At 35.8% G+C, this 27670-nt stretch overlaps 2 protein-coding genes and 1 pseudogene across 3 annotated transcripts; 2 read left to right on the plus strand and 1 right to left on the minus strand.

Moving 5' to 3' along the window:
- Window positions 1-3764: 3764 nt before the first annotated feature.
- LOC115622258 (probable ATP-dependent RNA helicase DDX20) lies at window positions 3765-9446 on the minus strand. 2 transcript variants are annotated; one of them, XM_030516159.1, is made up of 5 exons: window positions 9193-9446; window positions 6958-9137; window positions 6852-6890; window positions 6734-6784; window positions 3765-5022 (listed from the first exon to the last, which is right to left on the minus strand). In XM_030516159.1, the coding sequence occupies exons 1-5, from the start codon at window positions 9377-9379 to the stop codon at window positions 4153-4155; spliced, it is 3327 nt and encodes a 1108-aa protein (XP_030372019.1). In that variant the 5' UTR covers window positions 9380-9446; the 3' UTR covers window positions 3765-4152. The 2 variants fall into 2 exon arrangements, with proteins under 2 accessions (XP_030372019.1, XP_030372018.1); XM_030516158.1 differs by having other exon boundaries at window positions 3765-5025; window positions 9193-9445.
- A 679-nt stretch (window positions 9447-10125) lies between these two features.
- Window positions 10126-10976, plus strand: LOC115623057. Its single transcript, XM_030517236.1, has one exon. The coding sequence runs from the start codon at window positions 10179-10181 to the stop codon at window positions 10824-10826; it is 648 nt and encodes a 215-aa protein (XP_030373096.1). The 5' UTR covers window positions 10126-10178; the 3' UTR covers window positions 10827-10976.
- A 1142-nt stretch (window positions 10977-12118) lies between these two features.
- Window positions 12119-16025, plus strand: LOC115622698 (annotated as a pseudogene).
- Window positions 16026-27670: the final 11645 nt, after the last annotated feature.

The following is a 27670-nucleotide window of genomic DNA, read 5'->3' on the forward strand; positions in this document are numbered from 1 at the left end:
CTTGCCTTGGCGCAGAAAACAGAAGACGAAAAAAAAAATCAGCGTTGAAAATTTCAGCTATTTTTCACCAATTAAAAACGGATTCTCCGCAATTCTCCATGCTGCAGATCGGGGCGCTCCCAGCTGAACCTACACACAGATACATACATACATACATATATGAATATAAATGTGTTCATCTATAGGAGCAGTGATTGTGTGGACGCTGTTGTTGGCGTTTAAGTGAAAAATGCAATTTGCTTTGTTGCATGTTTTTCCACTTGCCGTCACATGCATTTATTTTAGCATAAATGTAAATTATTTTTGATACACACACATACAAACATATATAGTAGATGTGTGGTTTGGTGGAGACGCGTATATAATTTACATTGCCCCAAAAATGTTTCATGTTTATTTATCATATTTAAAATGCAATAAAATCGCGCTTCATGTCAGCGATCGAGCAACACATAAATTTTGTTTATGCATTTTGAGTTGTGCGTTTGCGCAAAGCCCTAAGTGTCAAAATAATTCATTATAATTGCCCACAGATCATTTTTGTCAACGTTATTTTTTTCTGCCTTTCCTTCTTCATTCTTCCTCCGTTGTTGCTTTGGCTTCCGCGCGCGCGCGTTTTTTGCAAGCACGGAGCGCGTTTCTTTGGCGTTTTTTGGCAGCTCTACTCAACGACGCGTCGTCCATATCCATATAGTACTTGTATGTATGTAGTCGTCGTCACCATCACTGGGCATTGAGTGAGTGAATAATTGCAGGCATGCCATGTTGTTTATACTAAATTTAATTAATGATGACTTTTATTTATGAACGTGTGGCATAGGGGCACCATAAATACTATGGTCGCTAAAGCTGTGAACTGACTATATAATCGCTGGGTGAGTTGTTCACCCATAGAGCCGACTTAACAATGCCCATAACTGATGGATTTGAAAATAACTCATTCCCATTGCTCACTGTCATCAAAAATCATGGAATAGGCAATCACAGGCTAATAAAGGCACCACACATATATTGTAATTTTTTTTTCGTCATATTCACGATATTCACGGGGGTTTTTGAAGTTTCACGGAATTTTTTATATCTTTCGATTTCAATTCTGGCAACTTTGCCTACATTATATCCAGTGGCTTAAAATTATTTTGTTCGTATTTTCATTGTTTGTTTATATATAATTCTGGATGTTAAAAAACGTTGAAAGAAATATTATAATGTAATAGGTACTTCCAGAATGTATATGTAGACATTTTTCGAGTAACTTATTATTACATCAATAACTTTCGTAAAAGTTCTTCCACCTTACAGGAAATTCACGAAACTTCAGAATTTCACACAGGACTCTTGTACATATCTATAATGTAAACGCTCTTCAAATCGCAAACATATTTATGTTTTGCAATAATCTCAAAAATATGATAATTTTATAATACAGCGAAGATATTATTATATTTTCGTATACGATATCTCCTTTTTTCGTGCTATTCTTTATTTAAGATTTAACCTGGGTTAAGAAATTATTAAATTTTTTTAGAGCTCTTGACTACGATATCATAATTTAACGATACAGATTGCGACGTGGTTTGAACCGAGAGAACCTACTCTGGAACAAACTCAAGACGAGTGGTTTCCTGTTTTCAAATAATAATAGTGTTTTTATATAGAACCCACAGGGCTAAAGGCCAAGTTCATCAGTCTGTCTCAGAATACGGAAGAAGTTTTGTTCTCTTTATATAAACCCTTTATATTTCCTATGTTTCTAAAAGAAGTCATAGTTCTTTTTAGAGATAAATTGAATCCCAATCCTTCTCTGCCTAATACAAAATAAAGGCACAAACGCGATGCAAATTTATGCAATTAAAAATGAAGTTAAACAAAGCCATGTAATATATGTAGAAAAATGATCTGTTTTATTATTTTTAAGGAATTAGTTCGAGATTTAAGAAATTGAGCTTAAAATTGCATTCAAGTACATTCTCGCTTACACTCTAATAAGAAAATTTGTGTTATTCAAAATGTACCAATCCAGCTAGAAATGTATTATCTTTATGTGTATAGTTAATGAAACAATCATCTGCTTGTTTGATTGAGGAGCCAACAATATTTTGCAATTGCTAAAGATTTTTTTGAAAGTTAAAAAAATGTATGCGACATCAAATTACATAATGCACATAGCTACATATTTATTTTATTTCTTAGCTATTTGCTCATAATTGTATACGACTTTTAACAATTTTAATTAGTTTTATGAATGCTTTGAGCGTTCGTTCCACTTACAAAGCTCGCAAACAAAAAATCGGTTTTGCCCATTTATGGCAGGCAACAGAAAATATTTAGCCGAACAAATTTTTAGTTTATTTTTGTTTGTGGGCCATAAAAATGTTAACATCATTATAAAGCTTAACACCTGCACACAGTTGGTGAGCAAAAACGACGACGACGACGACGACAACAACAACAGCGAAAACCACACTTTTTAAAGCATCCATGCAATGTACGCGTTGGTTTCGCATTTATCGCTAATCGAATTGAGTTGGCCAATAACAACAATAACCATAACAACAACAACAACAACGAATACGACAAAAAACTTTGTCGGCAGCTCACTTTGCATTCATGCTGCATTTTCTCACGCTCCTTATTGGATTTGGAACGCAAGTGCACGCGATCCACACACGAAGCGCGCTCGCGCCCGAGGGCAAAAGTTTTGGTTTCTTTTTTTCTCTCTCATTTTTGAATGTGTTTCTTGAATGTTGCCACCGATCTAAGCGGCTTTTTGGCGTTGGCGGCGCATCGCGCAACTTTGTTGCCTTCGCAGGCCAGATGTCGACTTTAGATGATTTATGCGCTACAATAAGCCCCACACACTCACATATACATACATACATACATACGTACAAACGAGGTGCGGGCGGTCGCTCAATTGATTGGCTCGCCGTAAATTTTCGTACATTTTTTATTTAAAAATAATAAAACAATTGATTGTGCATTCATTTGCGAATAGTATAAAAGATATACCTATATGTATATTAAAACTAAAAAACTTTCTATTTATGCATTCACAGCAAGTTTAGTATTTCTTGGAAACATTCAATTCTTCTCAAATTTCTATTAGCAATTAAATCATAATTTTTATTTAATTCATAATATATATATATATAGGGCATATATATATTTTTAATAATAATAATAAAAGTATTTATTTTTTTCAAGAATGATTATTTCCTCGCTTTTTGAAAAAATTTTAATACTTTTTCATTTTCTGTAGGTTTTAAATAATTTGAAATGTTTATCCAAGTTATTCTTTTGTGGAATTAATTAATTGTATTTGAATTATAATTTTATTATTATATATTATATTCTTCCGTTTTCACAAAATTCTTGCTGGACCACGGCTCAACATTTCTTTAATATAACTCTAATAAGTTTTAGAAGTGTATGATTATTATTTTTTAAATCTTTCACATTATTTACAACCCACTCTTATATCTCGTAAAAAGTAAATAGAATTCTGAGTATTCTCACTCACGTTTTCTTCATCAATATAACTTTTAGTTATTTCCATAATGCTTTCTAATTACAAATGTTATATACTATATATCATAATTCAATCTAAATTTAAATACAATATATAGTTATAGCGTCCATCTGTAAAATCTTTAATTATATTATTATAAAAACTACCAACTTCTTATATGACCTTCAATATGACTCTACCTTTTAATCATATGCAGCCCACTTCAAATTATTATTCATTTCTATTCATAATTTCTAGTGCACATACTAGTTCTTTTATTCGAATTATATGATTCCTTTTTATATCATCTTTAAATATTTGATTTTCAACATTTCTATTTAAGTTATTGAAACGTACTCCACATCTTTGTTCAAAAATATCTCATAGGAAACATAAACCTCATGTCTAATTCATTTCGTATTGATACAATGTTAGTAGTTATTTGATAAAAACATCAATAAAATATCCTTATTAAATGGCTGAATATCATTTTAATTACAGCTATTTAGAATATGAATTGGTCTTTGTACCATATCATTTGATTAGCCTTGTTATTTATGAAATGTATATAGTTCTTATATTTTTAAAAAATGTGAAGTTTCAGGCTCTAGAGTAATTAGTAATTAACAGGTTCCCGTATTTTAATGGGAATTGGTGCAGCTGGCCACATAATCATAAATGAATCGCAGCTGATTTTGATAGATTTGCTCCCACCGATGACGATCAAGAGCTAATCGATTACCAATCTGATCGTTTTCGCTCAATGTGTTCTCGCTGTCCGAGTCAGTTCCAGAGCCCTGTGAACTTGGTCCTGTCAAGCGCATACTGCTTTCATTGCCGTCTTCGTCTAAATCATCCTCGTCTTCTTCTTCTTCCTCTTCATATTCATCTTCATATTCCTCCTCGGTGTAAGAGCTTAGGGGTAATGACGAATTGGTAGAGTATTGGGACGTATCAATGCCGGATGAAGCGCTTTCATTACTCTCTACGAAGCCACTCGATGAAGGTGCTGTTGATTCATAATCCAGATCGTCTTCGGGTCGGGTATGGGAGGAACTCGTCTCTGTATCTTCATCGTAAGATTCTTCATTCGCTAAATCCGCAGCAAAAACTATTCCTCCTCCTCCCCCTGCTTCAACTCTATCAGCTATTACGGGTGCAATGTTCACCTGTTCATTCACATGAACACTTAACTTTTGTGCATACCATTCCGCTGGCGAGTTATAATGAATTGGTTCCGAAGATTCCGACAATTGTGCAGCCCGCATCATCGGTTGCAAAGGCTTTGACTTATTATGGTCACGATAATACAAATACTGTGCTGCCTCATATAACTGATCCAGCCAACTATGGGTTTGGGCAATGCTCCATCCGCATTGTTTAATGTAGAGATGTAGACGTTGACGAATGCGGTTGTGATTTTCAAACTTTTCAAGTAGCAACAAATTCCTGCGACCTGCCAGAATCAAGGGTAGTGCAAAGTCTTTCGAGCTTATTTTCGGTGTCTTGAGCTGCTGTAAAATGGAAATTCAATTCATATATATTAGCATTATATTTTTGTTCAATCATTTTTCAGAATGTGAAATTGAAGCACTTTGTTACCAATTCAAAATCGATTTATGGAAATTTATGACAACAATATATATAAGCGCATTGATGACATTATTTGTGGTTGAAAACAATTAAATATTTATTTTATCGAGTTGATACGGCTATATTGATTCTGTTCCAATATTTCATATTAAAGTCTTTTCGTTTTCGAAAAGTTTGACCCTAAGGCTATATTGATTCTGTTCCAACATTTCAGATTAAAGTCTTTTCATTTTCTAAAAGTTTGCTGCTGTCTAAAACAAGTTCTTGGCGGACATATCTTTTTGATTCGTTGTCATATCGATGAAATACATATATATCTATGTATAATGCGGGGTCTGCCACGCCTCCTTCTGCCTGTTACATTTATTTGGACCTAAGTAAGACTTTCTATAAATAGTTTTTACTCATAACTTATTTCTTCTATCAAAAATTTAATCAAATACCAAATTTGATTTGATTTCTATCCTAGATGAAAGTTTGAACTTCAAAGGAGGAAAAAAGGGCTCCAAATTCTATCTGAAAAATCCGCTTTTTACATCCGATTAGCTTGAAACTTAGTGTGCATACTTCTCAGAAAGAATACTGTAAACTGTGTTTGTTTGGCTTTTGTCTTGGGCTTGCATTATTGGGGGAATTTAACATTTATTCGGTTATTTTTAAATAAATATTTTTTGTCATAAATTTTGTCCGCTCGATTTCATCTTGGGATTCATATTCGGCATTTAACAATTTTCAAAATATGGAAATAACACACACACGCACACACACATTCTGAAATATACGCGACTTAGGGATGACCATAGGCGGTGTTTGTAGCCCATCGTGCACACGCGTGTTTGTTAGGTGAAAAGTTTTTGTATTTAATTTCGTTCGATTGATTTTAAATTAATTATACATATTCAACATAAAACTTGGCATTTAATAAATTTCAAAATATGGAAATAATTTTTTCACTTCACACATGCAGCAAAAAAAAAAAACCTCTCTCACACACACATTCTGAAACGTAAGCCAGTTAGAGATAAGCATAGGCGGTGTTAATGTTTGTAGTCCTTCGTGCACACGCGTGTTCGTGTTCTTATTTCGATTTCGACCGTTGTCGTTTTGAAAAAATAACGACCGAAATATATCTTAAAATTAGAAAAAAAAAACTATTAGAATTATTCGAGGTTCTTGAACATACGAACATACATATATATAAGCCATAAGTGCATAATATAAATTGATATTTTGCAAAGCATTATTCCATTTAGCATTATTACTTAATATCTAATATTGTTTATCATATTGAAATATTAGTCCGGAAAAAGTATATAAAAATAAATTATATAAGTATATTGTAAGCAAAAATAAAAAACAAAGACGGGCAAGACATGCTTCAGCTGATAAGGAATGACGTGTTGTAACGATTGAAAATGTTCTACTACAATAAACCCCTATTTGGATTTACTTTTTCATGGATAATTTTAAAAATTTGATGATTTTCGTAAATGTTTAAATTTGTTTCATTGTCATGCATTTCGTGTCTGAGTCAAATGCACAAATAAATCACAATTCCCTCGAATTCTGAATGATTATCTAGGCTCAATTAATGTTCTAAGTAAACTTACTTTAAAACTTTTAACTTACCGTTTGGTTCATTTTAAAATCGCCTTTCTTCTTTAGCGGTTTGAGGTATTGCTATTAAAATAAAATGCATAGAACTAATTACAATTGTTCAAACACACTTCGGAATGCAAATACTTACATTATCTGTTTCGTTGATATTCATCACAGGATTAAATTTCTAAAATATGAATATGGGAACATAAATTATTAATGTTTAATAAACTTTTAAGAGTTTTAACACTTACATTATTCTTTGGGTTGGTTAGATCAACATCTTCATCAATTTCTTCACTCATATCAATATTAATAATATCCTTTTCCTCCTCATCTTGATAACTTGTTTCAATCACCATTTTCTTAAGTCTTATACGACGTTTCTTCAACCGTTTGCTTGTATAACGATGCATTTTTTTGAACTTTTCCTGCGACTTATAGCGTTGCCAAATGACTTTCTCATCGCTTTCGGAGAAATAGCTAACATAAGATCCATCACTGGCATAGCCATTCTCAATGCTGTCCGATATGATACTGCTAGCATCGTCCACCGTATTGGAAATGGCCAGCGGCATCAGCGTGGTTGAACTTTGCTCGGTTGGCACAGCCAGGCAATATGTTTTGTTATCAATCTCACTGGTAGTGGCAGCACTTTCTATATCTTCAGCTGGTTGTATGAGCAGCGGTGGTGGCGGAGGAGTTGGCTCAGCGATTTGGGGAACCAATTCATCATTCTCTCCCTCCTTGGGATTCAGCCCTATTTTAGATATGTCTCTTGTGCGCTTTTGGTTGGATTCGGGTAAATTAGGGTTTGAGCGATTCTCTTTGTTCTCCACAGCGCTCAGTAGTTCGGCTGCATTTTTCTCCAGTTCCTGATATATGGTGTCGATTTCTTGAAGACTTTTCATCAGTCTTGTTTCATTTCTCTTACTTTTTTCGATGGGCACATCAATGCTGGATATGCGATCTATACTATTTATTTCTCTGTGATGGTCTGCTTGAGTGACTTGAGGAGTTGCCTTCTGATTCTCCAATTTACTTTTCTCCAAACTTTCCCTTTCTGTAATTTGCTCAGCACTGGGGCTTATCTCAGAAGATTTATGTTCAATTTCGTGATGAGGTTGACTAGTGTTCACCGATTTCGGTTTATTTAACTTATTAATTTCAGCTTTAAGCTTTTCTTCATCCGAATAACTTTCGAGATGTTGGCTTGGTTCCATCACAATAGTTTTTTTCTTATTATTATTTTCAATGTGCGCATTTATGTCGGAGATTGCATTGCCTTTTGGTTTTTGAGGATGTTCCTGAGCCATCGGCTTAGATGCATTTTTCTGCTCAGGTACATCTGGTTTCATGAAGTATGGAAACTTATAGGAGTCGAAATTCCAAAAGTCGTAACCTTCGATATTTTTCTCCGGAAAATATAAAACAGACATGCCTGTGCCCGCATTAGCTATCATTTCCCTGAACTCCTTGCGCTGTTGGGGTGATGATAAAATGGTGATAGCAATGCCCTGAGCACCAAAACGTCCAGCACGTCCAATTCGATGTAAATATGAGACATAATCCTTGGGTAAGTCGATATTGATAACCAAATTGGCGTGCGATGAGTCCACGCCGCGTGAAAACACATCTGTCGAGACAATTGTGCGCACTGTAAAGTTCCGATAGCCCTGGAAGGTCACCAGACGCTCGTTTTGCGGCAATGCTCCCGACATAAGTTCGCATTGAAGTCCATCGGCACGCAGATAATTGGTGAAGGAATCCGCACGTAGCTGTGAGCTGGCAAAGATGATGCACTGCTGATAGGTTAGCTGCTCAAAGATGCGATGCAGTGCCGCTATTTTTGCCTTCATTTCCAGCATTTTGTTGACCTGTGCCGGCAGCTCCAAAACGAATTGCCGTACTCCTAAAAGCACGGTGGCACGCTCGCTATTGGATATTAGAACGGGTTTTTGCATTAGTTTGGCAAGCTTCTCGTCCAGGGAATTCTCGTAGGTGGCACTGCACGCAATAATCTGACGCTTTGCCGGCAGCAATCGTATAATGCTGGCGACTGTGGACTGCATACCATCCTGCCCGTACAATTGGTCAGCTTCATCGAGCACCAACAACTGGATCTCCGACGTGTCCAGGCAATTTATCTGCATCAGGTGCAGCAACCGACCAGGTGTGCCCACAATGACGCGACCCGTGACCGCACGATGGCGATCCCTGCCCAACTCTGTGCCGCCAAAGAAATGGACCGCCTCGAAGCCTTTTATTTGCTCACCCATGTCATTCAAGGTATCCTTCACCTGAACCGCCAGTTCACGTGTGGGCACAATTACTAGAGCATGGGGTTTACGGGTTTTGTCTTTGAGCGACTGCAAAGCAGCCAACACAAAGATGAGCGTTTTTCCCGTGCCACTCTTCGACTGCACGAGCAGATCTATTGAGGAATGCGTTAAACTATATCTGTTCACTGTATTGCACTTGACACTTACCGATTTCGCTGAGCGCCACGGGTATGGCCGCTGCTTGGATTCTGGTTGGCGTCACAAACTTGTGTTTGTGCAAAGCAATCATAATTTCATCGCGCAATTTTAATGGCTTGAACGACGTCATGGGGCCCGCGGCCACATCGCTGGTGCGCCACTCGCCACTCAAATCATGCCCAATGGCCCTGTGCATTATAAGCAAACTTACGTTTTTCTTCAATTCCAATACAATTTTAAATGCACACTTTTTACAATCAAATTCAATGAGAAAATGAAGCCGGCTTGCCTGCCAACGCGTTTAGTGTGAACGTATGGCACAAATGAAAAAATACTGCGCAGCTATCGGCGCTTGTCAGCTGACAGTCATCGATTAGTCGATATGAGCAGTTTGGTATTTAAAATATCAATACCGCATACATTTGAAACTTTTAAACTAAACACCGGTAACTTTCTAGTTGGTAATATTTGTGAGTAGACATATGCATTAATGTTTATTTTGCAATTTTTTAAATTTCATATCTGCCATGGTAAAATTGCAGATAACAACAATGTACCAACAGTGTACCAATAATTTTCAATTCTGCAGCGAATGCAGCATGCATCAATTATTCGATAAATTGGTTCAAACAGAATTATTAACTTCCTACACTTTTATCGTTGTTTTTTTTTTTAAATAAATTTATTTATTTTAGAAAATTATGTAATTTTTATTGTATTTACTTTAGAACAACAACAAAAATGTTTTTTAAGCGATAGAATTCCACAAATAAAAGTATCGCCACTTGCCGTGGTTCCTTATTTTTTTTAAATTTTAAATTTACAATTAATTTTAGTTTTACAAATGTTTTTAAATATTATTTACAAAAATATTAGAAATTTCCTAATGCAGCCCTAGCTTAACCATTCATTAATTTCTAAATTATTCATTCTTTATAACAACATTTTGGCCTCTAGAAATAAAAATTTCAAATTTGCCTCTTTTATAAAAAGAAATGCCTAAATTTCTGTATTGCCTGCTATTCCTTGCGCTGACTACCCTCCATATTTGCGCCCATCTGCATCCAGTGGTGGAGGCCAATGCAACCATCAAGTCGAATTATCCGGAAGTGGATCGCAGCATGAAGCTGAAAATTGGGTACGAATACCAGAATTCGATGCTCATACAGGCGTTATTCCACTCGGCCTTGGTGCTGGTGGGTGTTTGGCGTTGCCGGCGGCATACAGTGAATACAGAAGAGCAGCTGCTGCAGTTGGTGGCATCCAGGCCGAACATTCTAAAGACGAGCTTCACGGACCTAACGCCAGCGTTGAAACTGAAGCAGCTGGGCGTTTGGTTGTGGTATGAGAAGCGACGCCTTCTTCCGCTCCAGAACTACTTCTCGTGGTTTCATCTGCCCTGGCTAATTACTGCTGCGGTCTGTAACGTCCTTAACTACATGCGTCTGAATCTGGTGATGCAGCATTTTTGCGCCACTCAGCTGGAGGTGTTGGTCCTTTATATTCGTATGCAATTGCTCTTCCTCGGACATGTGGCAGCCGCTGCGCTACAGCCCTATTGGACCCATATGGCGGACGTGGTGCAGGGCTTGTCGACAGCACATGTTAGCTACATTAGCTACGATACGGGCCTGCTGCTTTGAAGCCAGCTCGGGTGTTTCTTTGGACCTTAACGTACACCGTGAAATGATTTGACGAACTCACAAAACACTTGAATGCCTTCTCAGTCCACATAGAACTCTCTCTCTCTACATATTTTTTGGTCAATAAAACTGCATTTGTTATTCCCGAAACTGTGCAAAAAGTTTCATTTAACTTTTGCTCCCCTCCATACAGCTGTTGTTAAACTCGACCATTCCTTGGGCTTGGTTTTTGTTATAATTGTGTTGTTGTTTGTGTTGTTGTTTTTGTTTGTATCAGTTGATTTGTTGCTGCTCTCCTCCGCTGGCAAACAACTTTTTATACCCTCCCCCGTAAGATTAATAAGCCCGGTAGCTTTTAATATAAACGTAGGTAACGCATATGATAATTGCATTCTATACTATAAGTTGCTCTAAATTGTTACTGAAGCTCAGAGAATCAATTGCAATTTCTTACCAAATGATAGTTTTCCGATTCAATGAAGCTCTTGTGGACTTATTTTTAAAGTTTATTAATTATTAAAGCTTAGTTGTCAAATGCAATTTATACATATTTCATATCTTCATAGTTGACTTTGCAGTTATATTATGCTTCTTCACAAGTCTCATATAGAATCTTACTTCAACATATGGCTATAGAATCTTATTCTACTATAGTATTGAGAATGATTTTTTAAATAATTTAATAGAATATATAGTTGGACAAATATTTATGTATACCCTGAGAATTGTTTAATTAATTAATTTATTTTTATTTATTTGTAATTTATTTTTTATCATAACATACATCAATCTTCAACTTCAACCTTGGAGATTATGTTTACCCTGCTGGGACAAGATTTTAAGAACTGCATCGTCTTAGAAATAACAAATATAAATATTGTTTCTATTATATGTTCATATTGAGTCCATTTTGAACAGCAAATTAAAAATAATTAGTTCAGCAAAATTGCATTCTATTAACGTTGAACTAAGTAGAGTATCCAATGGCCGACTTCAATTGATTATTGCCTTCAGGCTCATTTTGTATGATTCTTTGGCCTTACCTCGTGGGAAATATGAAAAGTTTTGTGGCACAACAATTAAGTCAGTCCGTTGCCAGCAAAACCAAATGACAGACACTATTCGTACAGAAATTAACGGGAATTCTACTACCACCGCCTAACACAGTGAACTTTTTGTTTTCAGATAATTTTTTCTGTACTTACAGCCCAGTAGGCTATGCTCAGTTCGTATTCATCACACAATACCAACTAAAATACATAAATAAATTTAAAATCTCAACAATACTGCTTGGCTGACTCGGCTGTAAATTGTAGTAAAACATCAATATAATCGCGGATATTCCGTACTGCCGCATCCGAGGACGTCTCTGATGCATCCCATCAAGAAATCAACGAGATTGGCCAGCTGGTGATTGTATCGCCTGTGTGCGAAGTCGAACACAGCAGCAGTAACACTGAATTGCTCCGAGAATTGCCTTTCAGTGCAATACAGCTGGTGAGTGGCTATTAATATAAGTATACGAATATAGAATCGCTCGCAGACTCAATTAAAGGGTTGCAGGCATTAAAGACCTAGGAATCCCATTGTGAGTTCGTTTCCGAGTGTAGACAACAGTTCAAATCACGCCACAAGTAAAAATAGCTTGAAGAGCAATACTGAAATTTCACTGTTAAAATAAATGCTAATATCCATCATACTACTATATATAAAAAGACGACACAATTGGTGATGGCGATTTCCTTCTAATAAACGTGGACTCCCAAATAATTCTTCGTACTGATAGGTGCTAAGCAATCTATAGTAAAAACAAAATAAGGCCTACTTGATTAAGAGCTAGTTATTGTTGCATATAGAATTGGGTTGGTTTAAAGCGCACTTTCAGAACCAGCTCCCATTTAGTAGCCCTATAAAAAGGCTTCTTCTACACTATAGCAGATATTTAATTGGTGAGCTACTTGCAGAATATTTGGTTGTTTGAAACGCATTTTCAGAAGTGGCTCCCCATTTCGTAGCCCCATATAAAGGCTTCTTCTACGCTAGATATTAAATCAACTAAAGCTGCAAAATTTTAATCTTTATTCGGTGGGCTACTTGCAGAATATTTTGTACTGTTTCGATGGCTCTCTAACTAGAAGTAAGCTTTGATTAAACGGTATTAAAGATAATATACAATCGTGCCCTTATTATCAGGGTAGAGCTTCATTTAATGAATAATATAAGGTTCCTAATAAAATTCGATCGTTTTAAAATGCAATTCAGCACTTTATTTGCTGTGTATTAATTATATGTTCTTAACCAGCTAATATATATACGCATCTTAGCCTGAGTGTGGAAATTCCTCAAATATCTAAATTTTGCAAATAATTTAAAGAATCTTATAATACACCGATGAGAGTGTTTGCTCAAATTCTGATATTCTTTAGTCCCCCTACGATTGTTCGTCTTCCCTGTAGGATTCATTTGCTCGTTGCTCCATTGTAGTTCCATTGATCTATTCTCAGTATCTCAGTCTAGTTGCACCTAAATATGTGTGATCCTTATTGGCATTAAATATTTGTATGCAACTAGAGGAATTAGCTTTATTGATACAGTTTGGAAAATATATGAAAATATGGCTTAAAAGCTAAATGAAGCACCCTTTTTTGATGTCATGTTTATTATTTTCTATTTCTATTTTCAACATGGAAGACCCATTTTGAATTTAATTTAATTTCCCTAAACCAATGGCGTAGGCAGGGGGGGTTATTTTTTAAATGCATCGTGCATTATTTAATCAAAATTTTAGTTTTTTGGGCCCCCCTTTGGTAAAAGCTGCTTACGCCCTTGCCCTAAACTATTGTTGGCCTTCATTTGCTGTTGCCTGCGCATTCTCTAAAGCTAAGCGATTTTTATTTTCATCTCGTTTTTGTTTTTGACGCTCAAATTTGTAATCGCTAACAAATCAACCTATCTATTTCTTTTCAGTCAACACAACGTTCGTTTAGTTATTAATGTCACCTTATTCTACCGACACCTTTCTACAAATCAGACACAGATTTAAACTTTCTGTTCAGTTACCTTTTAAATATATTTTTTACCAACTGATATTATAAGGTACAGACGCAGTCCCCAATTTGCAGTAAAAACAAACGACGGGAACTGCAGTCGCGCTCTAATTCAGATCCAAAAAACACGTTTACAAATTTGCGGCACTTATAAAGCAATACGAAATTATTAGCATACACTAATTATATAGGCGAACAAACAACATGTCCTTGCGCGGACAATTGCTATTGATGAATGGCCACAGGCTGCTCAAGAATCTGCGATGGGATCGTTTTCCTCGCATTGGTAGCGTAAGAAATGCCTGCGCGGATCCTCGTGGAGGGAAAGGCCTAGTATTAGGTCTCTACCAGAAGGAGAATGGCAAAGGACCGCGCCTAACGCCCGCCGGCGAGAAGTTCGACGATCGCGTCCAAGGCAAACTATCAGAGCTGATATGCGAAACGAAAATTACTGGACGCCTGGGACGCGGTAAGGTATTTAATAACTTAGATCCCGATTTTCGTTCCATTTGCGTTGTGGGTGTCGGCCTCGAGGGTATTGCCTTCAACGAGCTGGAGATGCTGGACGAGGGCATGGAGAATGTACGCGTTGCCGCGGGTATTGGGTCTCGTTCATTGCAGAGCTTGGGTTGCATTGAGGTCCATGTCGATCACATGGACTATGCTGAGCAGGCGGCCGAGGGCGCCGCACTGGGCGTCTGGCGCTACGAGGAGAACGTGAAGAAGGAAAATCGGCATGTGATGCCGAAACTGGAGCTGTACGGCTCACCCGATGCAGATGCCTGGACACGTGGCCTATTCAAGGCGGAGGCACAGAACCTGGCGCGTAGAATTTGCGAGGCGCCGGCCAATTGCATGACACCAACAATATTTGCTCAAGCCACTGTCGATGCCTTGTGTCCGTGCGGCATCACTGTCGAGGTGCGCACCATGGAATGGATTGAGTTGCAGCATCTGAACTCCTTCCTGATGGTCGCCAAGGGCTCGTGTGAGCCACCCGTGCTATTGGAGATTGCGTATTGCGGCACCGCACCCGAGGATAAGCCCATTTTGCTAATGGGCCAGGGCATCACCTTCAATTCGGGCGGCATCAATCTGCGCGAATGCAAGGGCATGGACGAGTTCCGTGGAGATTTGAGTGGAGCAGCTGCGATTATGGCCTCGATGCGTGCGGCCGCTGCCCTGTCCTTACCCATCAATATTACGGCGGTGCTACCGCTGTGCGAGAACCTGCCATCGGGCATGTCCTGCAAGCCGGGCGATGTCGTCACTCTGCTCAACAACAAGTCGCTGGCAGTACGCAACATTAGTCGCACAGGGGTTGTAGCTCTAGCCGATCCAATGCTTTATGGACAAGTTACTTATAAGCCGCGGCTGGTGGTCGATGTTGGCTCCATGTGTGCGGGTGTCAAGAAGGCTGTCGGCGGCGGAGCCACCGGCATCTGGTCTAACTCCCATTACATTTGGAAGCAATTCCAGCGCGCTGGCTCTCTCACCGGCGATCGTGTTTGGCGTTTCCCGCTCTGGCGTTTCTACAGGGATCGCGTAGCCAACAATCTCAGCTTTGATCTGGCTAACGATGGTGATGGCTTGGCATCCTCTTGCTTGGCTGCCGCTGTGCTCCACGAACTCATTCCATGCAGCGATTGGGCCCATTTGGATACTTTTGGAACCGGCCTACTCAGCAAATTCGGCCTAATTCCATATTTAAGCGCTAATCACATGACGGGTCGTCCAACACGTACAATCATCCAATTCCTATACCAGATGGCTTGCCCTGAACAACCCAAGTAATCATTATTCCATTCACGAGAGCCTCCATTTGTTGTATACACTAATACACTATTTGACTCAACTGGACTTGGGCTTAGAAGAGATGTTAATTTAGCCCCAAAGGAGGGAAAAATGAGTTTTTAAAAATTTTACTTAATAGACAATTTTACGACCTGATCAAATTTTTACTGATAGGACACAGACACAGACACAGAAATCAGATTAAGGTAATGCTTTTGGTTCCACGAACACTTGAACAGAAACTAAAATTGTTATGGTTTTATGATTGGTTAGCCAAATTTCAATATAGGTATATTGTAAGTGCGTTTCGTTTGATGGACATTAAAGAAAATCACAAAATTGTTTATAACGTTACAAATAAATTTGTTTTATTTGTTGGAAGCATTTTTATAAGCGAAAGGATGAAGAAAACCTCAACTTACATATCTGTAGTAGAGGTCTTCTTTAGTGTGGTTCCAGAAGAGGCTGTTATTGTTATGCCCAGTACCGGAAGGTTTATATCACACAGTAGTATAGTAAACGAGTATACTTGTATGTTATTAATAAGCATGACGATACAAACCTTTGCGCCTGTCAAAGTCTATATAGATTTTTTGTTTCAGAATCAATATCTAGATGGGTTCAGTGGTTCTTGTTCTCGGGAAGCATTACTGACTGATTAAGTCTCACCTTTCAATAGAGAATTTCGTCACATACATTGGAGGAAATATTGGAACATTTCTTAAGCAATACAAGTATTTTATTTTTTTGTCTTGATCTTTATTTAAAATCTGTGCTGAGTTGGACATGTATAAAGTTTAATTCGCCTTGACAGATACTACAAGTATATACTTATAAGATAAGGAGTACGCAAGGGAAGATCGAGCTTTCAGTTGATGGCCAGGGTTTTGTAGACGTTGTATGTTCCCATACATCGTTGTAATAATCAAATGTGTTAGAAATCTATTTAAATTTAATTGTCCCCTATAAATATTTCCATCAAGCTATAATATATTTATCATCTCAAGTTTAAACAGTTAAATTGTTTTTTTTTTTTAAATTTGACATGAATCCAATAAATTAAAAGGTAAATAAAGAAAAATCGTAATCGTGTGTAAATGTATTTAAAAGATTAATTATGAAATATTTTAAGCATATTCTTTGTATATAGAATTTGTTTTTGTGAAATCATGGATACCCCGTCATGCATACATTGCTTAGATGACTTCATAGATGATTTGTGAAGTATATGGTTTACTTTTTAAACGTCGCTGATATAGTGTTTATTTATTTATTTTATTTTATTTGTTTTGAGATAAAAGGAATTTTTGTAAACAAATATTTCGTACGTCCGCTCTTTTTGTTGGCTGAAGGCTTGCAACCAAATTCCTAAACAATAAGTAAACAAATAGGAATACAAACATCAGTGTTGGGATATATACAAGTAGTATTTGCAGCTGGCTAAATATCCCTCCTTTCTAATATCAAATCTGGGAAGAGATAGCACGTTGCACATTATCTGATGCCGGAACGTGACTGAGCTTTTGCGCATTGCTGTCAAGACGGCGAGGGGGACAAGCAGGGCTGGGTTCCCACCTTAGAAATATGCAAGTCAAGAATATAAATAGTGGAACCTAATTCCACTCCAGTGCAAAAAGGAATAAGAGGCAGAACGTCATTCCAACGAGCACGCATATTAAAATGCACTTGGGCCAGTTCTTTGCCATTCCTCAGTGTCTCGCACTTTTTACATATCAATGGAGTAGTGTCTCGGCTGTCTTTCCTTTTCCTTTTTCTTTTTCAAAAAGTTGAGCTCTTCAGCTGGACTATCAGGGGCACGTGCCGCAGGTTACTTAAGCCGTTGCTCCTCAAAGAGAAAAATTGAAACTTTATGCGGCTTATTTGCGGATAGTCGCGTAACTATGGTACTTAAGGGCACGCACATATATATTTACGTAATTCAATATACATATTTAAGCTTAAAAGTATGCTGGCCAGATCGAGGCGGCTATTAAATGGGCGGAGGCACGAATTTATCAAAAAACCAGCGCACATACGCGCCCACAATTTGTTGCAACTGACGCGCACCATTAATCATTATAGAATAGGTCCTTGGCAAGGGAAAAGGAAAACAGTCATGGGCAGGAATTTAAAGTAGAGTGCATTGAAAATTTAATGGTAATTAAACATTTGAAAAGTTCACTGAAAACTTTCAACATCGCAAAGTTGCGACTGACACTTCATAAATGGCAGGCAGCATAATTGAAATGACTACGAATGTGGCTATGTGTGTGTGTCTGTGCGGGCGTTTGTTTATATGTGTGGGTATACTTGTGAGTGTATTTGTGTGGGAGTGTATTTACATATGCGACTGTTGCATATGACTTAATTAAGTTTATGCCTGCGCAGGTGTGTGTAAAGCACTCATAAGAGCGCCACTGCAAGTGTGGAATATGTTTCTATTACACTGCCACACAATTTGCTTAAGAAATAATTATATGTCCCAGAATAATTGCAAATATTAAAGGATTTTTTTGTTGTCAATTTGGCAGATTGTTAAAAAACTTGATAACTTACAGCTCCTTATAAATAAGGAAATAAAGAGTGGAGAAAATTGGGTTTTAAAGCTTGATACGAAGCTTGTACTTAAACAATATATTTATTTACAATTCTGCTCTGGCAATTGTGCAGTTTGTTAACGAACTGCAATTCATACAATTTCAGTTCATATAGTGGGCTTGAGTGCACACAACCCTTCGTTGTTATCAAACACCATGAATAATTAGCGTACAAAGCTTTTTTCCGTATGTAACAGAAAAATGCAATTATATAAAGAGAAAAAAATCATTTACAATTGACAAAATACATTTAATTTTAAATGAAGTTTCATGTTTCCCACAGAAACGTAATGAAATTTGATTTTCAGTTTTATTTCTGAAGAATTAACAGTTGTTTTAATTTAAAAAAAAAACTTCAAATATGAACTTTGTAATCTTGACTTTGTGTCGAGTTGCAGTTTGCAGTTATTTTTAGTTTTTATCACCCCAAAGGAAATAAGACCGGATTGGACAAACTCCACTACATAATTCTTTATCCACGAATAAACGATGGCCTGAAGAGGAGAGCAACAAAAAGAAACTACTTAACCTATAGCCTCCCTGTATAACGACACCCTGGAATGGATAGGGCGTCGTTATAATACCATACCATTAAGAATATATAAATATGATTTAATATGAGGGGTTAGCTGGACTGCTTCCCAATAAGTTTTGTTACAAGAAAAAATGTTGTTTATATTTACAATTAGTAAAATAACATTGTATAATCGCAAATGAATTAAGATTTTGAAAGTTTATGGAAACTATTAAATTTATAACAAAAAACTCATTTCTTTGGCTAGAGATTATGTTTTGATTTATTTACGAATCATATTAATAAATTAATAATAATAATAATGAATTAATAAAATATTACAAATTAAATTAATAATAATGAATTAATAAAATTACTTTATTTATTTATTATTTCCTGGCAGTAAATTCCTTCTCGATCATTCTATTTGTAAGATACTATATTTGTTGACTAACATCTAAATCATATAGTTGAATGAATAATTAGTTAGTTAGTTAAAAGTTTGCCAAGCCATGCATATACTTGTGCATAAATTTATTTGATTTTAAATAGTGTACAGAGTTGGTTACTCATGTAATAAATCGATGAATTTATTTGCTTTTTTTAATAACCAAATGGACAACAAACAAAATTGAACAAATGTCTTGTCTTATGCAGAGAATAATCAAATAAGTATTGTCTAAAAATTCGCATATTGAATAATATGTTTATCGAACCGTTCGTATAATCTAAAGAGATTTAGAAGAACCTCATTCTATTTATTGCAATATTATTGCAAAATTGAAATCAAAATTTGTTTCTGAGCTTCAGTTGAGTGCAATTTTTTCTCAAAGTAGGAACTATGACAAAACAAGGAAAAATAGAATAAACAACAATCATTTGTGATGGATACGTTTCGAACTTGTAATGCAATTATAAATTTGATGAAATAATTATAACATTAAAATTAAGTTAAGTATGGAAATTCGTAATTTATTTCCTTTTTTTTTGTAAATTGCTTTGTATTTTTAGGATCCAAGGAAGAGCTTATGCAAAAAAAGTGGGAAACATTAAACTGCTGCCATGTTTTTTAGTCTGTTTTCCATAAAATTAATTAATCAAACCGCACGCACAAACACATTCCCATGAAATCGCGCTTAGGACGCGCCAACATTTCGTGCGACCTTTAACGAACTCACGGGAGACCAGCGTGTCCGATGTGGCCAACCCGTAAACCCCCTCGTACTCCTCTTCCCGGCAAGCGACTCATTTCGTGGCCTGTCAAGTTTCCAATGATAAAGTGTTGGGCTTTAATCTTTAATACCTGCACAAAGTGCTGACAATGCTGCGTGTTAAAACTTTGGCAAGGAATGCGAAGGATGTGGCGCTCGAACGCGAAAGTTTAATAACTTTATTTTTAGCGGCGGAAGGTATTTAGTTTAGCCACCTCGGGCACTTTTAAAAGCACGTGCCATTATCAGCTGTTGTTGCTGTTCTTGTCAGCAGCTTTTGTTGTTTGGTTATCAGGACTGCAAGCTGATTTTAAGTTGAAGCGTTCCGGACTCTCCGCTTTTTTGGTAGCTTAAGCCATTAATTATTTTAAATAATGGACCCGTTTGAATATACTGCAATAAAACTGCAATAAAACTTTAAAATTCCCAAAGTTCAATTATTCATTTTGTCAATGAAGAATGACATCAGGTATAATAGTTATGTATTTTAGTTAAAAGTTAACAATCAAAGTTAAATTAATTCCTAAAACAAATTACATAGAAAAGAAAACAATCTTTATTTTAGGAGAATAAAATTTAAAAGTGCTCAGAAAACACGGAAAACTAATAAAATTGTGATGATAAAATATTTGAATCTGGAAAAAAGTGAAAATCGGTGAAAAAAATGGCCAAATAGTTCGTCATTTCAATTTTTTTTAAAAGTAACTCTTGGTTGTTGTCAAAGGTTTTTCGCAAACAACTTTAAAGATTATTTTACTAATAATCATGTATAATTGTTGCATTATTGATATTAGTTTCATTTGTAAAGTGATATTTATATCTGGGCTACTAATTCAATACTTTTAAGTTTTTATAACAATTATCAGACTTTTGGCAATCCATATAACGGTATTGTACATTGATAAGTTAAATGAATAATTGTCTAAGTCATTGTTTTTGTGTTTGTGTTTCAAACTAGTTTAATAGTAGAATAGTAGAATAGCAATTACAACATTTCTAAGACATAAACGAACCCAATCTGATTCCAATATGGGAGCATTTTGCAGCCCTACTTGGTCTAAAAATTTATATAGCTCGTGAAAAGCCGCGAAGCGCCATTGCTAATTAGAACTTTGAAGGTTGACTTGTATTCAAGTTTTGAGCCCGTCAGCATCAGTGGGCTAATCGAAAAACTCGAGCGTAGTTGAAATTGAGTAGCGACTATCCTTTTATCCTGCTGTCTTGCTGTCATTTGTGTGCCGAGTGCAGCCAACGACGGCATCATGATGACGCTCTATCTGGCCATCTCTATTGTTATTTATGATGGGCATTGGCAGGAAACGGAAAGGATATGCGTCCGTGAGCTCACACTTGACGTTCACGTGTCGTGTACTCGTATGTGTAAAAGCTATGGAAACTCAAAATCATGTGTGTGGCTTTTAGCTGTCTTTATTGTTGCTGTTGTTGCTGTTGTTGCACGTGTTGGCTGCGGATTGGTATCGCGTTCGTAACGCAGTTACAGTTCGGACAACGTCAGACAAATCGTTTTGACTGTAGCTGGTTGGGGAACGTTTACAGTTATTGTGATTGCATTGTTGGCATTGTGTCAGTGTGAAGAGTCGTAAAAAAAATCTGCGCAATAACGTAGAAGCTGATAGAAGTGGCACAGAATGAATAAAGATATGCAGGTACATTTGGGTTTTCATTTTTTGTTTTATGGAAAATTTGGATATGTATAAAATACTCGTAGGTGGTGGTGCAGCTCACTCCATTTTCATTTTAAATGCAGGCATTCATGAAATAAAAACGTAACTTGGAAGCGATTTTGTCAATCCCATAATAATAAATATTTTATGTTCATTTAAAAAAAAAAAATTTTCAAATCCACCTTTCTAAAAAACTCCCAGCCTAAAGCCAAAGTGAAATTGTTCTCTGGCCTGGCCTGGTGCTTGCGGATTGGCCAGCCTTTCAAAAGATGAGAATGAGAAACATTGGAGTGCAAATGGAAAATATCCTAAAACTTTGAAGCCCTATAATATAAAATATAATGTCACAACATATGTTAAAGGTAAAGAGCAGATGAATAAACAAAAAACGACAAAGACAATTGTTGTTAAATAAATGAATGCCGTTAAATGCAGAGGAGTATAACCGGCTGCAAAGTTTTTAGCAAAAAACTCTTCATAATAAATCAATAAAAAAAATTGTTTAATAATTTCAGAATAAATTGAAATAATTTATATTCATTGGTGGAATATTTATAAGCAAATCTGGCAGAGTCACGTGTTGTCAGAGATTCTGTAGTTATCTGAAAAAAGAGTGGCTTCTAAAGAGAGAGAAAGAGAAAACAGCGTTAGGTTGAGAACAGATGGAAATAAAAGTTTTAATTTAAACATACAACACGAAATGCATAAGCAGTTGTGAAACTAGTATTAAGGAGAGGAGGAAAACAGTTTCTTGTTATTCTGCCAGAAATTGGGAATTTAAAACATCTTCAAAGTCTACTTGAGTAGATCGGCAATCGGAAGTTGGAACTGCAGTTTAGCTAAGAAGAGCAAAACGACGGAATTGTTTCTGAACCGGATGTGGAGATTGAAGCTCAATTGGAAATAAAAAGTACTCTAAGATCCTCGACTGGCGTTACTATTTAAATTTTGTATATCTAAAGGTTAAATGCAAATAAACACAAAATACATTTTTATAAACACACTATTTTAAAATATAATTTGTTAACTGTTAAAGCAGAATAACTGCTTTCAGTGTGTTTAAAAATTCATTGGCATACTGCATTACACAATGCATTATTAGCAACCATTTGCAATTAAACTGCAAAATAACTTTATTTACCCCTAAAAGTAAAAAAAGTTGCAACTAAAACGAAACCAAATTTAAATCGCAAAATATTTTTAAGCTTTATTGCAACCACACACTATGGTGGGAATAGTGTGTACTAATGTCTTGCCCTGCACTTCCCTATACCCTTGCCATACTCTCAATCGTAAATGACCAACATACAGTCTGGCCTGCGGACACGGCTCAATCGCTTTTAATTAATGCAGCGGCGCATTCATGGCACATAAATTGCGCCAAATTCATCCACAAAGAGAGCATGAAAAAGGGGTGTTTTGGGAGAGGAAGCCGGGGTGCAGAAATGCAAACTATTTACGTTTCAATTGCGTGAAAATTATGTGCAAAATGGAAAAGTTAAATGGGAAAAATGCGCACATTTCCCTTTTGATGCCAAGCATAAACCCACAAAAAAAGCGCACAGAGCATGAAATAAATAAAACAAAAGAAAGTACATTTGAATTATGGACTATAGAATTTATTGGCAGCCATGATGAGGGTTGAAATTTCTTTTTTTGGGTGACAGTCAATTGCTTCAGATACTGACTGAAGTAATGAACGATTTAAGGTTAAAGTAAAAATAAAGGGTAAGCAAATGTAGTATATATATATTAACAAATGTATAACCATTTACCTAAGTACCATTTGCCAGCAGTATTTATTGCATATTGCCTTTAAAGCACTGATTATAGTTGAGAAGAGAATCTCTTCACTATCTCAAAGGATAGTTAGAATTTCTTTCACATCTTGAATAAAATATTATATATTTAAAAATATTAATATTGGCAAAGGAAACGGTAGATAATATAAACTTTCTAATATAAAGAGAGGAGTTCAATTTTTCTTAATTACATAAAATAGCTTTAAAGGCATAAAAAAAAATCTGAATACAGACAATCGAAATCAGAAGGAATAAAAAATATTGTGATATTTTATTGCAATTGATTTTTCACTGAATCCATATGAAGTCTAGACCCTTTATTTAAAGCACACACAATTTTTTTTTAATTTCAATTAATGTAACTTTTGACGTAGTGGCACAAACGGGCCCAATCGAGTAGGAAGTTAAAGTCGTGCCAGCGCGACTCTGTAACCACGCTTTTCACCACTATAAAACGTTTATTTAAAGCAGATATATCTTCAACAAACTTCAGAGCATTGTGGGATATTATAAAAAACCCTTAGATAAGATTATGTGTATAAGCAGACGACAAATTTAAATGCCTAGTTTGGTGTCCTTTGTTATTTTAGTTAAAAAGAAGTCAGTGTTCGTACAGACGGACATGATAAAAGTAAAATTAAATTAATATAAGAGGAGCAATTTTTTGTCAAGTTATTAAAATTGAAGCATTTATTCAAGATAATCCTTCTATTAAATTTGAAAATCAAAAATGAAAGGGTGCAGCCCCACTTTTTATTAAAGGTTAGGTTATAGAATTATTGAATTAAATGAAGAGTTTAATTCAATATTAATATTCTTTTTTAATATTATTATAATTATAGAATACAATAAAACAGTAGAGGCATACGATAAATCTAAATGCCTAGTTTGGTGTCCCTTGTTGTTATAGTTAAAAAGTTGTCAGTGTTCGTACAGACGGACAGACGTTCATTAATCTAATCAGGCTGGCCATGTGGACTTGCATTAGACTTTCTAGTATACTCTTGAACTTTTCGGGTATAGGGTATTCAACTCCTCAACACTACAAACAACGCACATTCCGGATTACATACGCATGGCGTCTGTGCGAGGTAAACAATTTAATTAAAATCAAAGAGGTCGGTGGTGGCGACAAAGCGCAGCGCGGTATTAAAACTGCCAAAGAGATAGGCCTCGCACGCGTATACACACAAGTATGTACTCGTATGTATACACATACATGTGTATTTATATATACATAGATGTCGGCACATGGCTTTAGTGCACGTCGAACGTTGTAAGTGGTCATACGAGCTTGTTTGCACGCATGTACTATATCCATACATTAATGTCGTGTTATCTCTGTATGTATGGATAAGTGCGTGCCTCTTATGCGCGTGTGTGTCTGGCACATATTTTATTACTGTTAAATATGATAGCATGCTTTTGGGGGCTACCATTTGCCATCATAAATACACGCATAGGAAAAAGGCGAAAAAGTACATAAGAAGCTAAAAGAATTATACAGAACAAAAACAAAGTGTGACTTTGTGTACGACAAATATTTTAAGTAGAACTGCTCACAAACAAGTTGTTGAACAAAAGTAGGCACATTTTTTGGTTTTTTATTTATTTCTAAAGTCGACAAATAAAAGTGGGTTTAACAACAAGAGCTAATATTTTAAAAACAGAAGAAGATTTTTATTTGCAAATATTCGTATTTAATAAATTAAGCCAAAAGAAAACTTAACAATATAGCAAAATAAATATGCAATTGACAAATTCTCAAAGTCCCAAATGCCAGCTGTGACCCCACACAGCGATACACAGAGATAGATTAAATGAGACTCTCTCTCTCTGTCAACTCCATTAATTTAAATTTATTTATTTATACATTTATCTTATGCCAACATAAACTAATGCAATATGTTCAATATATATTTAATTACAAGCCAAAGTAAACGTTTATTTTTCGAAATATCTGATGTCTTCAAGTAATCATGAATTTGTGGTAATTTAATCATGTTTTAAAACTCGTGCTCAAAATTATTTAAATATGCATATGTGCTCGGCAAATGTAAGCAATTTAAAGCTTTTGACAGTCATTCTACAATCGTTTATTATGAGTTTCAAATTAAATTACAAACAAGGTACTACTTTTAACTGGGTATTTACGAATACGAATATTGTTGTTTTTTTTTTCTATTTTAAAAAATTATTTGGAATCAAGAAAAATCGCATTTAAACAAACAAATGTTATCACAACCATATTTCGTTAAAAGACATGTATCGAATTACTAACAGATTTATAGAGGACGTTTTCACTCTGAATGACATGTGCACATATATGTATAGGCGGATACATTGTTGTCAAAGCAAATCCACTTAGAAATGACGCAACTGACATCTGTCACCTGTTGTAGGTGGATTCGCTGACGTCTACAATAACAACAACAATAGCAACAACCGTCAAGACGACGACAGACCTCTTGACACACTATATACTATGTACGTATACACATAAAAAAATTGACAAGTCAAAATACGCAACCAAATGGCGCGCTAGATTTTGTTGACTTGAACTTCTATTATTCGGGAATGAGACACACACACATACGCGAGCTTAAAACTGTTGGCATAAAAAGCGGAAGTTTGTGTTTTCCGCAGCAGAAGAAGAAAAAAACTTGGCCGCCGTTGCTGCTTGAAAAATAAAAAGCCACAAAAAAAGTACAAACAAAAAATAAAAAACCGGGAGAGTGAGCGAACAAAAAACGGAAACGAGCAACTTGATTCAATTCCAGACGTAAATGAAAAACAGAATGGCGGCAGCCACCACCAACAACAATAACAAAGCGTTGTAATCAAAAGCAAAGCTTGTTAAATGCAGAGCCAAGAACCAAACAAAAAAAAAAGGAGATATTCGAGAATTTCGGCGTAGGGGCTAAAGTTAAAGGGTTACAATGTTGCGCAATGGCATGTGAAAAGTCATAAGGGCGGCGTAATACCAGCAAGAAAAAAAAGAAACCCAAATTTCGTTATGCACTAAATTTAAAATTAAAGTGGCAAACAAGTCAGCTGCGAATTGTTGATATATGTACACACACCCACACACACTCCCGCCGCATCTCTGCCATCCAATTTGGCGCCCTGCGTGCCAGTTGTGTCTGTTTTCTTTTTGCTCATACGCACACTTTCATACATCAAATTGGAATTAGACGTGATTTTTCATGCATGCACGTACCACTCATGCACACCAATACACACAATAACACACCGCGCCCCCCTCCATTCGCCACCTTTTCATCGTTTCCCTACAGTCGAACCAGGAGTGTTGATAAAAATCAATACCTAGATGTCTGTCGCTTTTAAATATGAAATCATATTTTATAGCAAATATATATATTGTGGTATCAATTAAAATATATTTCCATTATGGTTTTTCAGTCGCATCTCGAGTAACCTGAAAATTCGTTGCTGTAAATAAAATAGAATTCTGATTATTGTTTCTATCCTAAATTAATATTGATATTTAAAAAACTCTTTATCGAAGATCACAATCAAGAGCTTTCAATCGACTAGTTCCACACAAGGTAAAATCTATCTCCCTTCTGTTGTTTTTGGCGAAGCATGAGAGTCGGCTCGAGCCATAGATATTATTAGTTTACAATCAAATTAACATAAAAAGCTTATCATTAAAAGCCGACTTAATTAATTTGCGTGGATCTAGGCTTGCCGAAAGAACTAAGGCAGCTGCCAAATAATCCTTGATAACTAAAGAATTATACTAAATCTATACATTTTTTAATAAATGAGTAAATAATATTTCTTCAGCTTAGCAACAATTTTGTTTCTTTATTATTACATATTTCGCAAATTCATATTTCTGCTGGCATTTCTTTAAAATTTCTTTAGCTACAAATATTTATAAACCACATTCGTTATGGCAGAATCTGGAATCTGAACTAGGTGTTCTTTTGAAAATATTTAAAGTAATTGCAACATTTTATTTAAATTGCCGTATTATATACCTATCTATCTGTCAATCTTTCTATGTCTTTGAATAAGTAAAAGAGGAAGAGTCTATTGTTTATTTATTTACGTCGACAAAAAGTCGATTCATTGACTTTGCACCTGAGACAAAAAAAAAATAAACCGAGAAAACAATGAATTGGCTCTAAACAAGTTACAAAGCAATCCCACCTTCAGACAAGGCGT

The sequence above is a fragment of the Scaptodrosophila lebanonensis genome, unplaced genomic scaffold (genome assembly GCF_003285725.1).
Source record: "Scaptodrosophila lebanonensis strain 11010-0011.00,11010-0021.00 unplaced genomic scaffold, SlebRS2 tig00000043-arrow-pilon, whole genome shotgun sequence".
NCBI classification, from domain to species: domain Eukaryota; kingdom Metazoa; phylum Arthropoda; class Insecta; order Diptera; family Drosophilidae; genus Scaptodrosophila; species Scaptodrosophila lebanonensis.